The sequence below is a fragment of the Petaurus breviceps genome, unplaced genomic scaffold (assembly GCF_028583685.1).
Source record: "Petaurus breviceps papuanus isolate PSGF00001 unplaced genomic scaffold, PetGlider_PUasm1.0 90686, whole genome shotgun sequence".
Classification (NCBI taxonomy): Eukaryota; Metazoa; Chordata; class Mammalia; order Diprotodontia; family Petauridae; genus Petaurus; species Petaurus breviceps.
Genome location: NW_027187309.1, coordinates 2,506,818 through 2,524,944, shown reverse-complemented (window position 1 = coordinate 2,524,944; position 18,127 = coordinate 2,506,818). Strand labels below are relative to the sequence as shown.

At 36.8% G+C, this 18,127-nt stretch overlaps 1 protein-coding gene across 1 annotated transcript in view; it reads right to left on the bottom strand.

Annotated features, from left to right (window-relative positions):
- MYOM2 (myomesin 2) overlaps positions 1–18,127 on the bottom strand; it is a 155,710-nt gene that overhangs the window by 124,453 nt on the left and 13,130 nt on the right. The window contains exons 3-6 of the mRNA XM_069065405.1: positions 16,955–17,101; positions 6,438–6,576; positions 6,131–6,288; positions 1,597–1,689 (exon numbers count right to left, since the gene is read on the bottom strand). Coding sequence (XP_068921506.1) covers positions 1,597–1,689; positions 6,131–6,288; positions 6,438–6,576; positions 16,955–17,101 — 537 coding nt within the window. The remainder of the gene's footprint in view (positions 1–1,596; positions 1,690–6,130; positions 6,289–6,437; positions 6,577–16,954; positions 17,102–18,127) is intronic.

Here is an 18,127-nt window from a genome sequence, read left to right as displayed (position 1 = left end):
CCAAATTCCAGACCTCCCAGATCAAGGAGAAAATGCTGCAAGCAGCCAACAAGAAACAATTCAGATACAATGGAGCCACAGTCATGATAACACAAGATTTAGCAGCTTCTACATTAAAAGGTCAGAGAATTTGGAATATTATATTCCAGAGGCCAAAAGAGCTAGGATTACAACCAAGAATCACATCCCCAGAAAAACTGAGTACAATCCTTCAGGGGGGGAAATGAATATGCAATGAAATAGAGGATTTTCAAGCATTCCTGATAAAAAGATCAGAGCTAAATAGAAAATTTGACTTTCAAATACAAATATGCTTCAAAGGAAGCCTAAAAAGGTAAACAGGAAAGAGAAATCATAAGGGATACAATAAAATTAACCTGTTTATATTCCTACATGGGAATTTGGAACTCAAAATTTGAAAGCAAAAAAAAAAAAAGAATGGTAAAATTGTTTTTACATGTAATTGGGGAAAAAATAAAATATTAAATAAGAAAAAATATTCAATGAGCCTCACCATAATCCAATTATTTTTACAACAGTTTTTAAATTACTTATGGGATTTTATTTGCATATGTATGTTTGTGCATAGATAGCTAGATGATAGATAGATAGATAGATAGATAGATAGATAGATAGATAGATAGATAGATAGATAGATAGATAGATAGATGGATAGATGGATGGATATAATGATAATAATAATTGCAGTTAGGATTTATATAACATATTAAGGTTTGCAATGCATTTAGTACATTATAATTTTCAACTTGTTTTTACATATCTGCTTCTCAATTGACTGAATACCCCTCTAACAAAGGCAAAACAGGGATCATTAGCCCCATTTCACAGATTAGTCTCACTAGAACTAAGTCAATTAATATTTATTTATTAAGTGTCTACTATGCGCTAGACACTTTCTTAAGTGCTGGGGATTCAAAAAGAGACAAAAGACGCTCCTTGCCCTTAAGAAGCTCACAATCCAATGGGGAAGGCATTCAGCAAACAATCATGTGCAAATATTTATCCCATAAAAAATAAATAAGAAAAGCTCAGACAGCTAGTAAATGTCAATATATCAAAAGTAGAACCATGGGTTTCTGATTCTTAATCTTGGACACTTTGATTACAGCACATTTTAAGTGAAAATTAATTTTTAAAATACAACTGTTAAAGCTCCTTGATCTAAGAAATCTGAATAAATCTTTTGTGCACTTAGAATTTTTCAAAAGAACTTTCCTGGGGCATGGGAATCAGCTACAGTTTTAGGACTAAACAAATTAGCTCCAGTTGGAAACCATTGTAGTTTTTACATTGCAATGTCATTATCTCCACTTAAACTATTCAAACCTTTTGTTCACAGAATGGTGTCTTGACATAGCTGCCCATTGTACATTCCTCTGGCCTCACACCCAGGATGTTCAAAGAGGACCTGCTGCCACCAATTAAAGTTACTACTGAACACATTTAAAGGTACAGGACAACACTCCCTGATATCTGGGCTCTGTATTTTCTCAATTTCTTCCTTTCAATTTCTAATTATCCAATGCTAGGCAATAAACAACAACAACAACAAAACTGTTTATGTGAATATCTTACCTATTTATCTCCAGTGTATGCACTCCATAGCTGCTTTCAATTCTATACTTTCCTGGTTCACTTGCTTGGCAAATCAAACTATCATTCTTATACCTAAAATATGGAAAAGAGGTTTGTTTTAAAAATTAGTGGAATGATTTTTCTTTTTAGTGTTTGTTTCTGCCCTCTCCATGGTCTTGTTGATATTGTAATGTCCTGCTTTTAAATATCTCTTATTTTTAACTACCTGAAAAACATACTGTTAGAAGTAAAACATATATTATACCTCTAAAAGCAAAGAAATGCACCTTTTGGCGAACAGATATAAGCCATCCTCAATTTACACATGCGTTTTGTTCCATACAAGTAATTTGGAAGTCAGGTCACATTCTTCTACAGAAATAATGTTATAAATGGTAGCTAGGTTCCCAACACAGCAAAATAATCATATACTCTATGAAGGATTTATGAAAGAACCTGGATAATAATTGTATGGGATGAGAAGGCATACCCGGTTTGCACCATTTATGGATAAAAGGTGTGACCACATTTAAAATGGCAAGTTCACAGAAGTATGTAACTGAATAATCCTATTTATAGCAAGATGGAACCTAAGCAACTTTTAGATCACTATTTCTTCACTGTATCATAGTCTCAGAACTGGAAGAGACTAAAACGACATCTAATCCATCCTCCTCATTTAACAAATGAGGAAATTGAGCCCAGAGAATTTTTAACTTGTCTAATTTCACACAGAAAGAAAATGGCAAATCTAGAAATTAAGCCTAGCCCCTCTGACTTCAAGTATAGCACTCTTTCCCTTCCATCATTCTTTCTGAATTCCAATTCTATATGCCAAAAACATATTTTTCCCTATTGTAGCCCTAATGGTAGCAATAATGGGAGACTCCAAGTGCCCCATTTCTGTGCTGGTCAGAGTAAAAGTGGTATTTTGGAAGTTCTGAAGCACTATTAATGGTTCAAGTAGCTGGACTCAGTAAAGGTGAGCAGACAAAGGCACTAATGTCAGCCATTTACAAATGGAGAAACTGTTACTTACAAAGGAGACAAGAATGACCTAGAGTGATAGAGGCATGTCTGTGACAGATACATAATCTCATTTACTCTTTCATGTATGTGTATATTCCCTAATCAAGAAGATAGCAAACTATTTTTGTATAGTAGCCAAGTGCAGGGACCTACTGGGCTTTTCATTGGTGTTCATGAATAACTGACACTAAACTGAGGGTGAGAGGATCTCCTTATCACCTTGTGTAACTTTTTCTAGGCCTCAGTTTCCCTAACTGTATAATGAAATTACAGAATAGATAAGGGCTATGTTTCCTTCCAACTCTAAATTCAATTATTATAAATAAACTTTTGAACTATCTAAAGAAACTCTGACGTGTGAGCCAAAGTGGTGGTGGTAGTGAGACGATTATATATAGAAACAGATGGAAAGTAATATTGGTTAGATAAAGAAAGAAATTGTTTTTCTCTGATCATATAGTAGCAATAAACTACAACAATCACAGCTTTCCATAAGAACATTAAAAGATCAAAAGGCACTGAGTCTTACGTATACTTCAGAAGGCTAGAACTGTATCTATCATGTTTGCAGGTATGATAGCATATCTGTTAGCACAATCAACACAAAAAAACAGGACTCTATATGAATCCTACCAACTGAAAAAGTAAATTCACAATCTCTTACATATAAAGCCCTCCACAGGGACTGAGTTCCAAAATGTATATGACTTCTTAGAAGAACTAATAAATACTATATGGCATGTCAAATATTATTGGTATTTCCTAGCTATATTCTTTTTCCTGCTTTCAGTAATATGAGAATTAGAGTTGAAATACAGATAAGGGTAATATAGTTACTGAATCTTCTCAGACATATGCCACATATGTAATATCTAGTTATTTTTCTCATTCATGGAATATGTGTGTGTGCATATATGTACATATGTGTGCATCTTGGGGGAGATAGATTCAGCTAGGTGTCACGGTATATAAAGCATTGAACTTGAAGTCAGGAAGACATAAATTCAAATCATGCTTCAGAATTTTATTTAATGTGAGACCCTTCTCACACTAAGCCTTTCTCACACTACACTTCCACATCTATAAAATGATATAAAATGATTCCTTATCTATAAAATGATAGCTGGACTCATTGACTTACAATGCTCCTTCCTCCTTTAGATTTACGATCCTATGGTATATGAATGAGATATATGCATATATACAAATATATATATATATATATATATTCCACATATATGCAATATATTTATGAGGTCTGCACATAGTAGGAAAAGCAATTATTGTGGCACAGTGAATAGAGCACTGGCCCTGGAGTCAGGAGGACCTGAGTTCAAATCCAGCATCAAAAACTTAACACAAAAACTAGCCATGTGACCTTGGGCAAGTCACTTAACCACAATTGCCCTCCAAAAAGCAAAAAAAAAGCACTCAGTGAACATGTGTTTCAATCCCAGCTTTGACATTTGCTAAATTCAAAGCTCTATTTCCTCTCTCTTTGGCTCGGATTCTTCATCTGTAAAATAAAGGAATTGGACTAGCTGATTTCAAAGGTACCTTCAAGGGGCAGCTAGGTGGTGCAGTGAATAGAGCACCAGCCCTGGAAGCAGGAGAACTTGAGTTCAAATCCAGCCTCAGACACTTGACACTTACTAGCTGTGTGACCTTGGGCAAGTCACTTAATCCCAGTTGCCTTGCCTTCCCCCCCCCAAAAAAAAACCCCAATAACAACCAAAAAAATCAAAGGTCCCTTCAAAAATAATCTATGTGTATCTGTTTACAGACATGTATACATATGTGTTGCATTGTGCTTAATATACATATGATAATACATATTTTACAAATGTATGTAACATATACATGTAAACATGTTTATTTACATATATAGGCAAATGCCAGATAGTCCAGGGAATCCAGATGTGGCTGTCTGCAAATGGGTCAATTAGTCCCATATCTCTAAATGCATAAAAATTATGAAGGTCAATCCAAAGTAATTGAAATCATAATACACATTAGAAATTAATGAAACATATAATCGTGATGCAAATCAGAAGTCACCTTCATTTCAAATAAGCAAGAAACCCTTTGTGAAACTTTTGATACCTTAAAAGAATAGAGAATAACATCAGATTTTCTCTCCATTCATGTAGGAATGTTTCGTCTAACTTACTTAAAGTCAGAACCAATGTTCTAATGGCTTTGATAGTCTTGAATATCTCTTCATACTTACACTTAGTCAGAGATAATCAGCCCACTTGCAATTTTTCTCAAAGGAGTCATAAGTATATATAGTATGTTACATTAAAATCTTAATTAACTAGGAAAGGGAGGGAAAATGTTCTCTGGTCAATTGAATATTTTCATTATGATCCATACATTCAATCTTCAGTGTTATGCAATAATAATTGATATTCTGCATACTTTACATATAATTAAAAATAATTAGTGAAAGTATTAATCATTATATAGGGATATCCAAGTTAGGAGCTCCATTCTCCAACATAGATCGAGTTCCCAACTATCAGTAATTTAGAAGTTATGACATAACTTATATGAGGCACATAAGGGTTAAAGGACTTTAACAGAGTCAGAAGCAAAATTTAAGCCCAAATCATCCTGGTATTTATGTCCATTATGTCAATGTGGTACTGCCTCCATGATGTGGTATAGTGTGGAGTATATGTTTTTGAGTGTACCCTGTTTACTAAGGCAGGAAAGTAACTTAATACATTTTAGGGGGAAAAATAGCAAACAAAAATATATTGAAACAAAAATATTTGAGGCCTTCAACTGTTTTACAGAATACAGAAAAACCTTCATTTTAAAAATAATTCATATACCAACTACTTTTGTCCCCAAAGTAGATATATGAGAATAGGAGTGGGAGACTATGGGTATAGAACACTGCATTTAATATCATACTTAGTTGACATTGGCTAGTTTCACTAAACTGTTTTCTTTTTTTCATGTTTAGTCTGTTTTAAGGAATGGCTCTCTAGGAACAGAAGAGAGGAGTATTGTGCTAGTAGATGTAGGTGTTATAAAAACAAAAGTTATAAATTAAAATTTTTAAGATAACTCAGTTAATCAAACCATCTCATTCTCTAAGCATTCTGCTTAATGATAAAAGTTTACTACCACACACTATGTGGCCTAACAGAATTAATCCCATGGTGTCTAAAGATTTGGATAATGGAATCATTCACCACATAAATGCCAGCCTGATGAAAGTCCACTCATTTAAATGCATGTCACTTATAAGAGCCTGTTCTTAAGTAGATGACCCTGTAGGGAATCTTTTAATAGAGTTGCACTAGAATAAAAATGTTAGTACTTATTTAGAATTAGTGTATTGGGAGGTTTGAGAAATATATACTGTGTCCAGAGTTGCATGAAATCCTTTATGGTGGGAATTTTCATTTCAGGAGAGGAATGGGAAAATGGTTAGAAGTCAAGTTTATGATTTCTGAGCCATTGGAATGTAAAAGAAAAAAAAAATACTGACCATTGTACCACGGGAGTAGGAAATCCTTGTACAGTGAAGCAAAGCTTCACATTCATCTTTTCCCAGACTGTGTGGGACCTAAGGCGCACCAGAATCTCAGGAGCTCGTCTTATCCTTTCCTCACATACATGCCTCTCCCAGGCCATCTTATCATTTACCTGTTAACCCAGAAACAAAGATAAATCAGCAGAAAGCTACAAATGGTTACTGCTCCGAATCTTACTCTCAAGATCAAACCACTCATGTGGTATGTTATTTAATGGCTATTTCATTTATACTTGTAGAAAGAAAGTTAAAGTATTTTTACCATTTCTTGAATAGCATATTTGTCCAATTTTTCTCTGGCAAGAGACCGAGCCAGACGTACATCTTCTTCTATGAAACTCAGCTCATTGAGAAAACGCTGTCTCCTTGCTTCTCCATAAGAAGACAGCAGTGATTGATATCTGTAAGACCAAAAGCATCTTTATCAATTTAATTAGGCATGAATAGAGTATGTTGCTACTACTCCGCAATTGCAAATGGTGGAAAGGACAATGGCCCTGGAGTCAACTACCCTGTATTCAAATCCTGTCTCAGATACTTACTCCCTACATGATCTTAGCTAAATCATTTAACCTAGTGAGGAGAGCAGAACCAGAACTTTGTACACAATTACAGACACATGGTATGTGTGATGACTAACTTTGATAGACTGGGCTCTTCTCAGCAATGCAAGCTTATAAGACAACTCCAAAAGACTAGTGATGGAGAAGGATATCCACATCCAGAGAAAGAACTACAGAGTCTGAAAGCAGATTGAAGCAAACTACTTGCTCTCTCTCTCTTTTTGTTTCATTTTGTTTCTTCTTTCTCATTGTTCACTCCATTGGTAATAATCCCTGTTTACAACTTCACTAATGTTTAATGTGAAGGTATTTGTAGATCCTATATTTGATTGCTTGCTGCCATGGGGGGAGGGGGGAAGAGAAGGAATGGGAGAAAATTTGAAACTCAAGGGATTGAGGAACTGAATGTTGTAAACTAAAAGTAAATAGATTAAATTTTTTAAATAAATTAAATTTAAAAATTAAATAAATTTTTTTAAATAAATTATAATTAATTTATTGATTGAATAAATTAATTAAATTAATAAATTAAATTTTTAAATCAAATTTAAATTTTTTTAACATAAATCATTGAATCTACCTAGACAACAGTTTCCTCAGGTGTAAAATGAGGAGATTGGATTAAATTCTAGCTCTAGATTTATGATATGTGCCCAGTTAATGTCTGAGAAATTTTATTTTTTCTTAGTGATTTCACTTTAATAATTTATTTTAATTTAATATTTTATTTAATTTTAATAATAGACATATTAATAAATTAATATTAAATAAAAACTTAGAGATATTCTTTTTTTCTTTTTAATGGTCAAATTTGAGCATAGGAACTTTGTAGCTTATCATCATCATGCACAGATTGATGTTTCATCAAACAGAGGGTCAGAGGTTCAAATCTCAGCTCTGATGTTCATTACCTATGTGACATTGGGCAAGTCATTTAACTTCTATTGGCCTCAGTTTCCTCATCCATTATATGAGGAGGTTGGATAAGATGGTATCTAAGTTCCCTTCTAGCCCTAAATATATGGTCCACTAGGTTGGCATAGCATTTCAGAAGATTATGGTGTATGTCAGGACTTTCAATTAAATCTGAGGCTTTTGAAAGAGCAGAAACAGAGATAAAAACAGTTCTGCCTTGTGTAAAAGTCAAAAGCACAGAATCTAGGTCTCAACCTGTACAACTTTAAGGTTCAGCAGTTCCAGTCTACCCATATTAAAAACTTAGATCTCTCTCTCTCTCTCTCTCTCTCTCTCTCTCTCTCTCTCTCTCTCTGTCAGATAACAGTGTTCCAAAGCTGCCCAGACTGAATATAACAAGTCCCTTTATAGGATAGGAGCTTTGCCTTGTTAGATTGTTCTTTGCACCTTCTTTTTAATCACTGGAAAGAAGGGGAAAGGAATTCATTTTCATTGTCGTTGGCTAGATGAGTTATCAATAATCATTAGTCCAGTCTATAAGTGCATAGCACCCAATTGTCAATAACAGCCACCTTATAAATTTCACACTCATGTACATATAATAAAAGCTACAGACCATTAGTTTCAACCATCTCAAATTATACAGATGAGGAAACAAGCCCTATAAGGTTAACTGACTTGCCCAAGGTTGCAGAGTTATTAAGTATCAAAGACATGGAACTCCAGGCTGTCTCAGTATCCATCAGCTTTAACTAAAGTATAAGATAAAAATCTTCCCAGGAGTTAAAGTGAAATCCAGGGGTGCCTACTCCAAAGTCGTAGTCAGACTAAGTATTCAGTTCTGAAGTTCAAGAAACACATCTAGTGGGGCGGCCAGGTAGCACAGCAAGTAAGAGCACTGGCTCCAGTGTTGAGAAGACCTGGAGATCGAATCCCAGGCTCAGACACTTAGCACCCACCCAGAAACACCTGGTCATGTAACCTTGAGCAAGTTACTTAACCCCAATTGCTTAGGGGTGGCCAGGTGGCTCAGCAAGTAAGAGCACCGGCTCCAGTGTCGGGATGACCTGGATCAAATCCGGGCTCAGATACTCAGCACCACACCCAGAAATAATAACTGGCCATGTAACTTTGAGCAAGTTACTTAACCCCGATTGCTTAAAAAAAAAAAAAAAAAAAAACACATCTAGTAGCTGGTATGGTTCCTCAACCAAGCTGAGGTCATATTGAAGGGTAAAAGGGTGGGGGGAGGGGAATGGTAGTGAACTAGGGAAGACAACTGTCTCCATAATGTAATACGACCCTTGGGTACCCCAGAGTTGATCACTCAGAAATATCTCCCACACTATCCTGCTTGTTATCCCTTAAATTCTTATTAGTTATCTGCTCTTTCCATGAAGGTATTATCTCCAGAAGGCCTCCTCTGAATTATACATGCACTACACAGGAAGGCCATATGTTAATAGCCTTTAACAGGTCTTAGTTTATCAGATTAACAATTAGTCATCAAGCAGAGATCTTTGCCCTAATGCAATAAAGCAGTGACTGCCATTGAAATATGCTATTAGGAAAGGCTGGCCCTTCAGATATGCCATAAGCAAGTATGATTTGTTTTAAGAAGGATCAGAAGCTCTCACCTGCACTAACTAAAAACTCTTCTCCATCATGTGGATTTTACTTTTCAAAGTCTTGAGTTTATTCCTAGGCCAATAGCACCACCACACATTTCTGTCTTGCAATGTTCAATCTATATTCATTTTGGAATTTCTCCCTTGAAATACTCTTTTCCAGCACATTCAGAAAACCATTCCAAATGCAGAAATTTAGTCTATTAATACTCAATAAAGAATTGCTCACCCCTCATCTGTTTACTCTTGAAGCCCACAGGAATGACCTGCATATTTATCCTCAATACATTTTTTTCCAAAATAGAAATAAAGGCATCTAAGGGATATTTTTAATCCTCTGTATCTTCCAGAAAGACATGATCACATCCGTCAGATCACATCCCTCCCTGTACTATTACCATACATCAAATAATAAGCAGTCCCTTAAATTGGTGCATACCTGTAGTTTGCTCATCATTTAAACAGGTGCAATTTGTCTCACATCTAGGACTAATAACTATCAGAAAAAGTACAGAATAAAAAAATGCTATAGGCTAGCAAAAGCAATGAAAAAAATCTCATTATGGTAAGAGTCTGAATTTTCCTTACACTTCCAAGAAATTTAGGAAAAGCCCTCGCTCCTTCATACACACAATACTGTTACATGAGTGAAACCTCTATGTATTTGGAAGTTCACTACTCAAAACCCTCAAATAATGGAATATTTTTTCTTTCTACTTTGGACAAATATAAGTAAATCATATGAAAAACAATGCAATTCTTAAATAATATGATATGATAACTTGGGTAACAGTATCTTAGATCTGTGATGCAATTGGTGAAGGGAATGCCCAGGGTGGGAACTTCCTCCAGTGTTGCAGGCTACAAACTTTATCATAATTTAGAACATTAGGGAGATGCCTGGGGCACTAAGCAGTTAAGTACCTTGCCCAGGGTCCCATAACCAGTATATATCAGAGGAAGGAAAATAACTAGGGCTGAAACTCATTTAACCCTAATTTTACAGAAGATTGTGATAACCAGATAATAATTATCTGCACATTCCTTTTGCTACAGGTTTAACTATATCACTGTCTCTATCTTTTGGTGGGAAAATTAGAGCATATAAAAGTCAAGTGACTTGCTCAAGGTCACACTAATATGTTACTGATAAAAAAAATGAGGCTCAAATGCAGGTCTCTTCCTCAGTCCCATTGACTATTGAATATAAAAGTTGTACATCACTTGAAGCAAACCTGATCTTTAAAAGACATATTTACAAAACAGACTAAAACGAAACCTTCAAAGCTACTATAAGCTATTCAAAATGCACTTTAATTTATGAAACTCAAACCACTACACAACTCTTCAAGGGCAAAACTATCAAATAAAACAAGGTACTCCTGTCCTGTGGTAGATTCACCCTTCACACTATAAATCAAAAAACAAAACGCCACTCTCTGATATGTCTTTCATTTAGGCTTTATTCTTTCTTTTTTAATTGACAGGGAGAAAATAAAAATAAAACACCACAGAGCTTAATAAGTAGCATGAGATAAATAACCTAAGACCTTTAACTCTTTGGTATGGTGACTTGAATAGTTATCAGTCATCACCAGCTGTTCTGTCTTGACCTGACAATAATTTGACCACTGACATTTTCTCTAATCCGTCATGTTCATACGGCACCTTCCCTTCTTGAGTTAACTCTGTTGAAATGTGAAGCAAGATTTGTCTATAGAATCTTTCTATATTCCCTCAATTTACACATGTAGAACTTTGCCCATGGGAATGTCATTCTCCCAGACAGCCTGCATTTGGGGTGTCTCTCCTATCTTTTCCATTATCCTTTGAGGAAATAGCTCAAAATGGCATGCAAAGGTATATGGTTTGTTCAGCTTTGTGTTTTTCTAACTCTCATCATATAAGCCCATGTGAGCAGATACAATCTGCAAAGAACAAAGGCAGAATTGTCAGATGGTGCTAAAAATGTATCAGTTTACCCCTTTCAGCCCTTTGCAGTTAGTACCTTTGTAAGCATGCCATTCTCTTGTGCAGTTATCAGTTTTGTGCCATCACATTGAGGTTCCTTTAAAAGTTCATAAAAGCATTAACTGGGCTCTGTTGTCAATGCTCATTCCCGGTGGGTAGCCATTTTAGGGGAAGGGACATGTCTAGAATTCTATGACTCAGTTAAGCATTTTTTCTTACATTTAGACTGGCTTATTCTCATTATCAGGCAGCTAGGTAGAACAGTGGATAGAGTGCCAGACCTGGAGTCAGGAAGACATCTCCCTGAGTTCAAATTCAGCCTCAAACACTTACTGTGTGATCCTTGGCAAATTACTTAGCCCTGTTTGCCTCAGTTTCCTCATATGTTAAATGATCTGGAGAAGGAAATGGCAAAAATGATGGGGTGCCTAGGCCTCTGGAAGCCTCCCAATTTCTCAGTAGGCCCCTGTCCTGTGAGAAAATTTTCTCTTACTGCAAAATACATTCTCTTAACAGAACAGACAGAGGGGTGCCTCACCCAAGGATTTCTGTACCTGGCTGGCCTAAGTACTCTCCCTCCCACCAGATCTCCAAGGTGCATACCTCTGATAACTCCCTCAAGGTCTGGTATACAACCTACACTTTCCCATCCATAGTTCCCAAAGACACCCAGACCCTTAGATTACCTAATTAGTATCCCTGGCATTCCTTCCACATGCCCGTTTTCCATATAAACTCCAACACTATCCTCACTCTCTCAAAAGTTCCCCAAAGGGACTTCACCTGCTTCTACTGGCATTATAATAAACTACCTCTTGACTGAAAGACAGCTTGAGTGTGTGAATTCATTCCAGGCAACTCTACCTTGGTATCAGGGTCCCAGCACCCCAAACCTCTTCAAAACCACTCCAGTACCTTTGCCAAGAAAACCCTTAAGGGAGTCACAAAGAGTGAGACATGACTGAAAAATGACTGAACTGAACAACCCCATGATCAGAATTTCCAAATCACAGAATTTCAAAGCTGGAAGGAATATCAAAACCCATCTGGTTCAACTCATAAAGAATTCCCTTTTCAACATACCTAACAAGTGGGGAATCTAGCCTTTGCTTAAAAACTTCCAATGACTGGTAACCCCCTAAGCCCCGAAGCAACCTAGTACCTCTTCCACTTTAGGATAGCTCTAATTATTGGGAAGCTTCTTGTCAATGATGATGATGATGATGATGATGATGATGATGCTGCTGTTGTTTTTAAGTTTCTCCTTATTTCAAGCTTAAATTTGCCTTTTGGCAAACTTACGTCCATCACTTCAAATCCTTCCCACTGAGGTTTAGCCGAACAATTTTAATCTTTCTGTCTCATGACATGCCTTCGAATGCTTGAAAACACAATCGTGTCCATCCGCTCCCTCCTGCCTCTCTCCTTCCCACAATCTCTTCTCCTGTCTAGGCTAAGCACACTCAGTTTCTTCAACTAGCTATCAGATAGCAAGATTTCAAGGTCCTTCACTATCGCAGTTGTTTCCTGATTTCTTCACTTTATTCTCCCAGCTTTCTAAAATGTAATGCCTGAAATTGATTCAAAAAAATTCCAGATGTGAAGTGATGGAAACCAGGAGAAACATATTAGGCCTTCCTCTCCACCCCCTTCTCCAATCACAGTGACCTTTAATTAAACTTAAAAGTGCTTTGATTTATTTGACTACCTAATCACACAGTTGCCTCAAATTGTGCTTACAGTCTTTTGTCCAAGACACTGATACATAATAATAACAATAATAATAGCTAACATTTAGATAGTGCTTACTATGTGCAGGTACCATGCTAAATGCTTTACAATTATCTCATTTGACCTGCACAGCAACCCTGGGAGGTAAGTGCTGTTATCATCCCTATTTTACAGATGAGAAAACAGGCAATCAGAGATTAAAGGGCTTGCCCAAAGTTACACAGCTTGTAAGTGTCTGAGGCCAGATCTGAACTCAGATCTTCCTGACTCCAAGTCTGGTGTTCTATCCACTATGCTACCTAGATACTTCTAACTAGTGAAATCTCCACCATCTTATACCCATCAATTTATATGTGCACAAAAGTTATGTGAGAGGCCTCCTCTCAGTGTCTGATATTCCTACATAACAGAAAAGTCCACCTTAGGGGCCCAGAGATATAAGCTTAGAACTAGTTATTTCATGTGAATATTTTCATCTAGGGGAATTTTTCAGTATATTTCTCTCATAGGATTTTCTCAATTATGTAACATAACAAGACTGTAAAAGAAATAATAAAACAGGGTAAGATAGAAAATCCTGGCAAATCAGACATAGCAACTGGTGCTGTAAGGAAGAAAATTCAAAGGAAGGCTGAATAGAAAGGATGACACAATGTGGTAGATCCAGCAGCCCATGATGTGGTGAGGTTTCAGAGATTCAAGAAGGCCTTCCTGTCTTTTGAAATACCTTATCCAAACCAAATTCACTTTTCCCTGAAATTTTATCATTAGAGATTCATTCTCTGGTTTTAAACTTTAGTTTCTTTTAAGGTACACATCAACCAGGGAGAAAAGAGATAGTCATTTGTTTCCTCAGGGTAAATTCATTTATTGATTCAACAAATAGAATCCTTGAAGGAACATAAACAAGACAGTGTAATACCATGGAAAGAGCACTGGATTTAAAGTCAAAGGATGAGTTCAAATCTCATCTCTGCCACTTACTACCAAGTTGACCTTGAGTAAGTAACTTAGTTCTCTGGGCTTCCATTTCTTCATCAGTAAAAATGAGAGGTTTTCACTTGATGATCTCTATGGTTTCCAGATATATTTCTAGAATCCTGTGAAGATTCAATACAGCATAGTAGAAGGAGGCCCATATCTGGCATCAAAACTCCATATTCAGCTTTTCTACTTACTTGGGAAAGTCATTTCTCCTAACTTGCGATTTCATTTCCTCTGCCTCTTCTGTAAAATGAGCAGGTCAGAGTAAATGGTCCCTTCCTACTCTAAATCCTATGAACCTCAATATCAGAGCAGTTTCTTTGCCTGAGATATACCTTGTACTGCTAAAGATAAATGATGTCATGAGTCTGAAAACAAAAAACCATGTATGCACTTATGAAATGCTCTTCTTGGTCAGCATCTATCACACATTCCCTAAATGTTCGGTTCCAGGGCCAGGCCGTAACAAAGCTGTGAAGTAGCTGAAGTTTATCTGTGGCACCCTCCCAACGTGCTTTTCAGTTGTCTTCGGCTCCCTTGGCATCCCCGTCCCCTGCCACTGGAAAACACCTCTCTTAAGTTCCATCCTTTTAGGGACTGACCTTCAGATAACTATAAGGACTCTAAAGTGATTTGATAAACAAAGCCCTGGTAAAGATGAGAACTGGGTTTAATATGTGAAAGTTTTAGAAATGGAAAGATAGAAGTTCCAAGCCCCCCAGTTTTGACCATTGTAAAGTAAAATGCTTGGACTAGACAATCCATAAGGTACATGTGTGACATATGATTCCAGACAACATTTAATGACTTTTAATTATATTTCAAATTCTCTGATATTCATTTGAAAAATCTAATCAGAGAAGCAGTTTGACATAGACTTGAAAAGGAACTGAATTAAAAATCAGAAAACATTGAGGTGTTCTATGTTTTACTATAACCAAGCTGTGTGATTGACTTACTCATTTACCTTCTTTGTACGCATTTTCTCATCTATAAAACTGGAGGGTACAGGGCAGCTAGGTGGTGCAGTTGAATAGAGCACTGACCCTGGAGTCAGGACCTGAGTTCAAATCCGAACTCAGACACTTAACATTTACTAGCTGTGTGACCTTGGGCAAGTCACTTAATCCCAATTGCCTTGCCTCTCATCTCTCAAAAAAAAAAAATTTAAGCTGGAGGGTTAAACTAAAGTAAAAAGTAGCCCAGTATAGGGAGAAAGATCTTAGACTGAGACTGGATCATTCCTGACTTTGTCTTTCATTTTGGTGAGCTGAACAAACCATTTTGAGGTTCAGTTTCTTCATCTGTGACATAATCTCTAGGGTCCCTCACAGCTCTAGTATTCTGTGATTCAATAAATAACTGAAAATGTTATTTGTCTAAGGGGCATTCACATTTTTATTAGGGGATTCTTCAAAACTCAATGTGATACAAAAAGTATTTATTTAGCTCCTTCTTTGTGCCACATGAGGCTAGGTTCTGGGCATCTGAAGACAAAAATAAACAATCACTGCCCTCAAGGAGCTTAAATTCTCCTGTAATACTTTGCTAAAGGAGGCATTTCAGGTAGGAAGTCTTCTCTTTTTTTTCTTAGATTTTTCTTTTTGCTTTTTGGAGGGGGGAAGGTAGGGCATTTGGGGTTAAGTAACTTGCCCAAGGTCACATGACTAGTTTTGTGTTAAGTGTCTGAGGCCATATTTGAACTCAGGTTCTTCTGACTCCAGGGCTGGTGTTCTATTCACTGCACTACCTAGCCACCCCTGGAAGTCTTCTTAAATAAAACCACAAGGACAGTTACCTACCTTGCTTCCATATAAGGCTGTCCCCACTCATTAAGAAGGTAAAGAAAATCTCTACCATATGTAAAAGAATAGAGTATTTAATACATTAGCAAATATAAAAACCTTGTAAAATTCCCCACAACCTACTCATAGTACAAACTTCACTTCCCCCTGTTCTTCCAATTGCTAGTCCTTGACCTTTTGTCAGTTCTATCCTGTTACAGATAAGTTCTAGCCAAGTTCTGGACTACATCTTATCTCTGAAACTACAGTTCCTACATGAAGACTTCCTGATCCACCTAACTGCTAGCCAATCAGCCCTCACTGGGGAGAAAATGCCTTGTATTGATTTCATATAAATTTACATTTTTCTCCCCAACAGAATGTAAATTCCTTGAGAGCAAGAACAGTTTTCTTTGTATCCCAAGCACCTGATGCAGTGACTGGTACACAGTAGACAATTAATATATACTTATTGATTGATGGGTTCTCAAAAACTGTAATTCTACTTTGGCTTTCTGGTCCACACCATTCTACTCGATTTCTTTATGCCCCTGATAAATTTTGAAAAGGGGGAATGGAAATAACTGTAGACAAGCAATAAAAAAACAGACTATTTTCTCCAAAGGTTTCATTTGTTCTTTACTACTTGGCCTCATCTGTTTTCTAATTCTTTTTTTTTTGATGGTGGGAGAAGGAATGAGGTGCTTTGTTTTAAAACTAGAAAATCCAGGGATTCTTTCAGTTCAAGGACATGTTTTAAATGCTTAACTCCTTCAATTACATTTAAGATTCTCTGATGCACATTCGAATAATCTGATTTAGGATAATAGCCTAGTATTGATTAGAAAAAGAACTGGACTGGAAATTAGGAAACGTTAATGTTTTATCTTTGTTAATAACTGGCTATGTGACTGGTTTACTCATTTGCTTTTCCCTTCTTCATCTACAAACCAAGAGGGCTGGACTAAATTAAAGGATCACCAAGTTTCTTTACTGCACTGTCTCTATGATTTCAGCCATGTTTTGAAACACTATTGCAGAACATTGTTCACTGCAAATGAGAATGAGAGATAGATGTGAGAGAGAGAGAGAGAGAGAGAGAGAGAGAGGTCACACATAGACAGACAGACAGATAGATAGATAGACAGACAGACAGACAGACATATGGACAGACGGACGGATAGATAGACAGACAGACATTACCTTCTTTTGCTTTCTTGTTCTTCCTCTTCAGAGGAGGTATTCATCCTTTTTTCACAAAGTCTGCATGTTGTTCCTCCAATTGATGTCTTGCTAGAAGCTTTCTGGGAAGATGACTTCTGGGCAGAAGAAGACTGAGTGGTAGCCCGCCTTAAAGAAAATAGAAAAAAATAATAGTAATAGTTCAAAGAAATTATAAAAACTAAATTATCCCCCCTTGCCAAAAAAAAATCTCCACATGTAGAATGAGGGCTTTCACTCCAGTCCCTGGACTTTCTCTGCGCTCCCCCATGCATTTGGGAAGATTGACAAGAGGGAGCTAATATTTGTGAGTCTCCCCACTCTGTCCCATCCCAGGTAGGAAATTACATGAACCTCAAAAGAGTTTGTGAGCTAGGGAGAGGAAACCCAAGGATGGAGGCAGATACAGTAGAAAGAACACCACATCGGGAATAAGAAGGACGTGAATTCAAATCCTGCCCCTGCTATTTGTTGTATGATCTCAGGTAAGTTATTTAACTTATCTAAGTTTCAATTCTCTCACCTGCAAAATGGGGTGGTTAGATTACACTTCCAATGTCCCTTTCACTTCTAAACAATATTAATTCTATAGTACCAACTAACTCTAAATCTAAGATTATGCTATGATTCCTAGGGTCAATAATATAGATACTTCCTAGACTGACTATGGGAAGGAACCACACACACACACACACACACACACACACACACACCCCTCTACTTCTTGGAGAGCAAAGAGACTAGGTCTGAGTTGGGTGATGGAAGCTATAGGACAAACAGACAATGTAAATAGGGTCTGTGGAAGAGACCACAGCCCTGCCATCAATACAAAGTCTGAAAATTCAAATCCCATAAGGCAATGGCATTTGGAGGAGGGCATGTTCTGGAGCTTTACCTTGTAAAAGAAGAGTAGGAAAATAGGGTATTAGGGACATGAACCTCTAGACCCACATCCTATAGCTCAGGCTCCTAGGAACATACAGGATGATTTTGGGGGAGAGAATGACCTAATTGGGAGCCAATTACACTCAAGTAAAAGGTAGCATAGAGAAAAAATCACTAGCATTAGAGTCAGAAAACTTGGGATTCAAATCCTAGCCTTCTCTCTTTTTCAGACAAGTCTCTGGCCCTCAGCTTCTGCTTCTGGAAACTGCC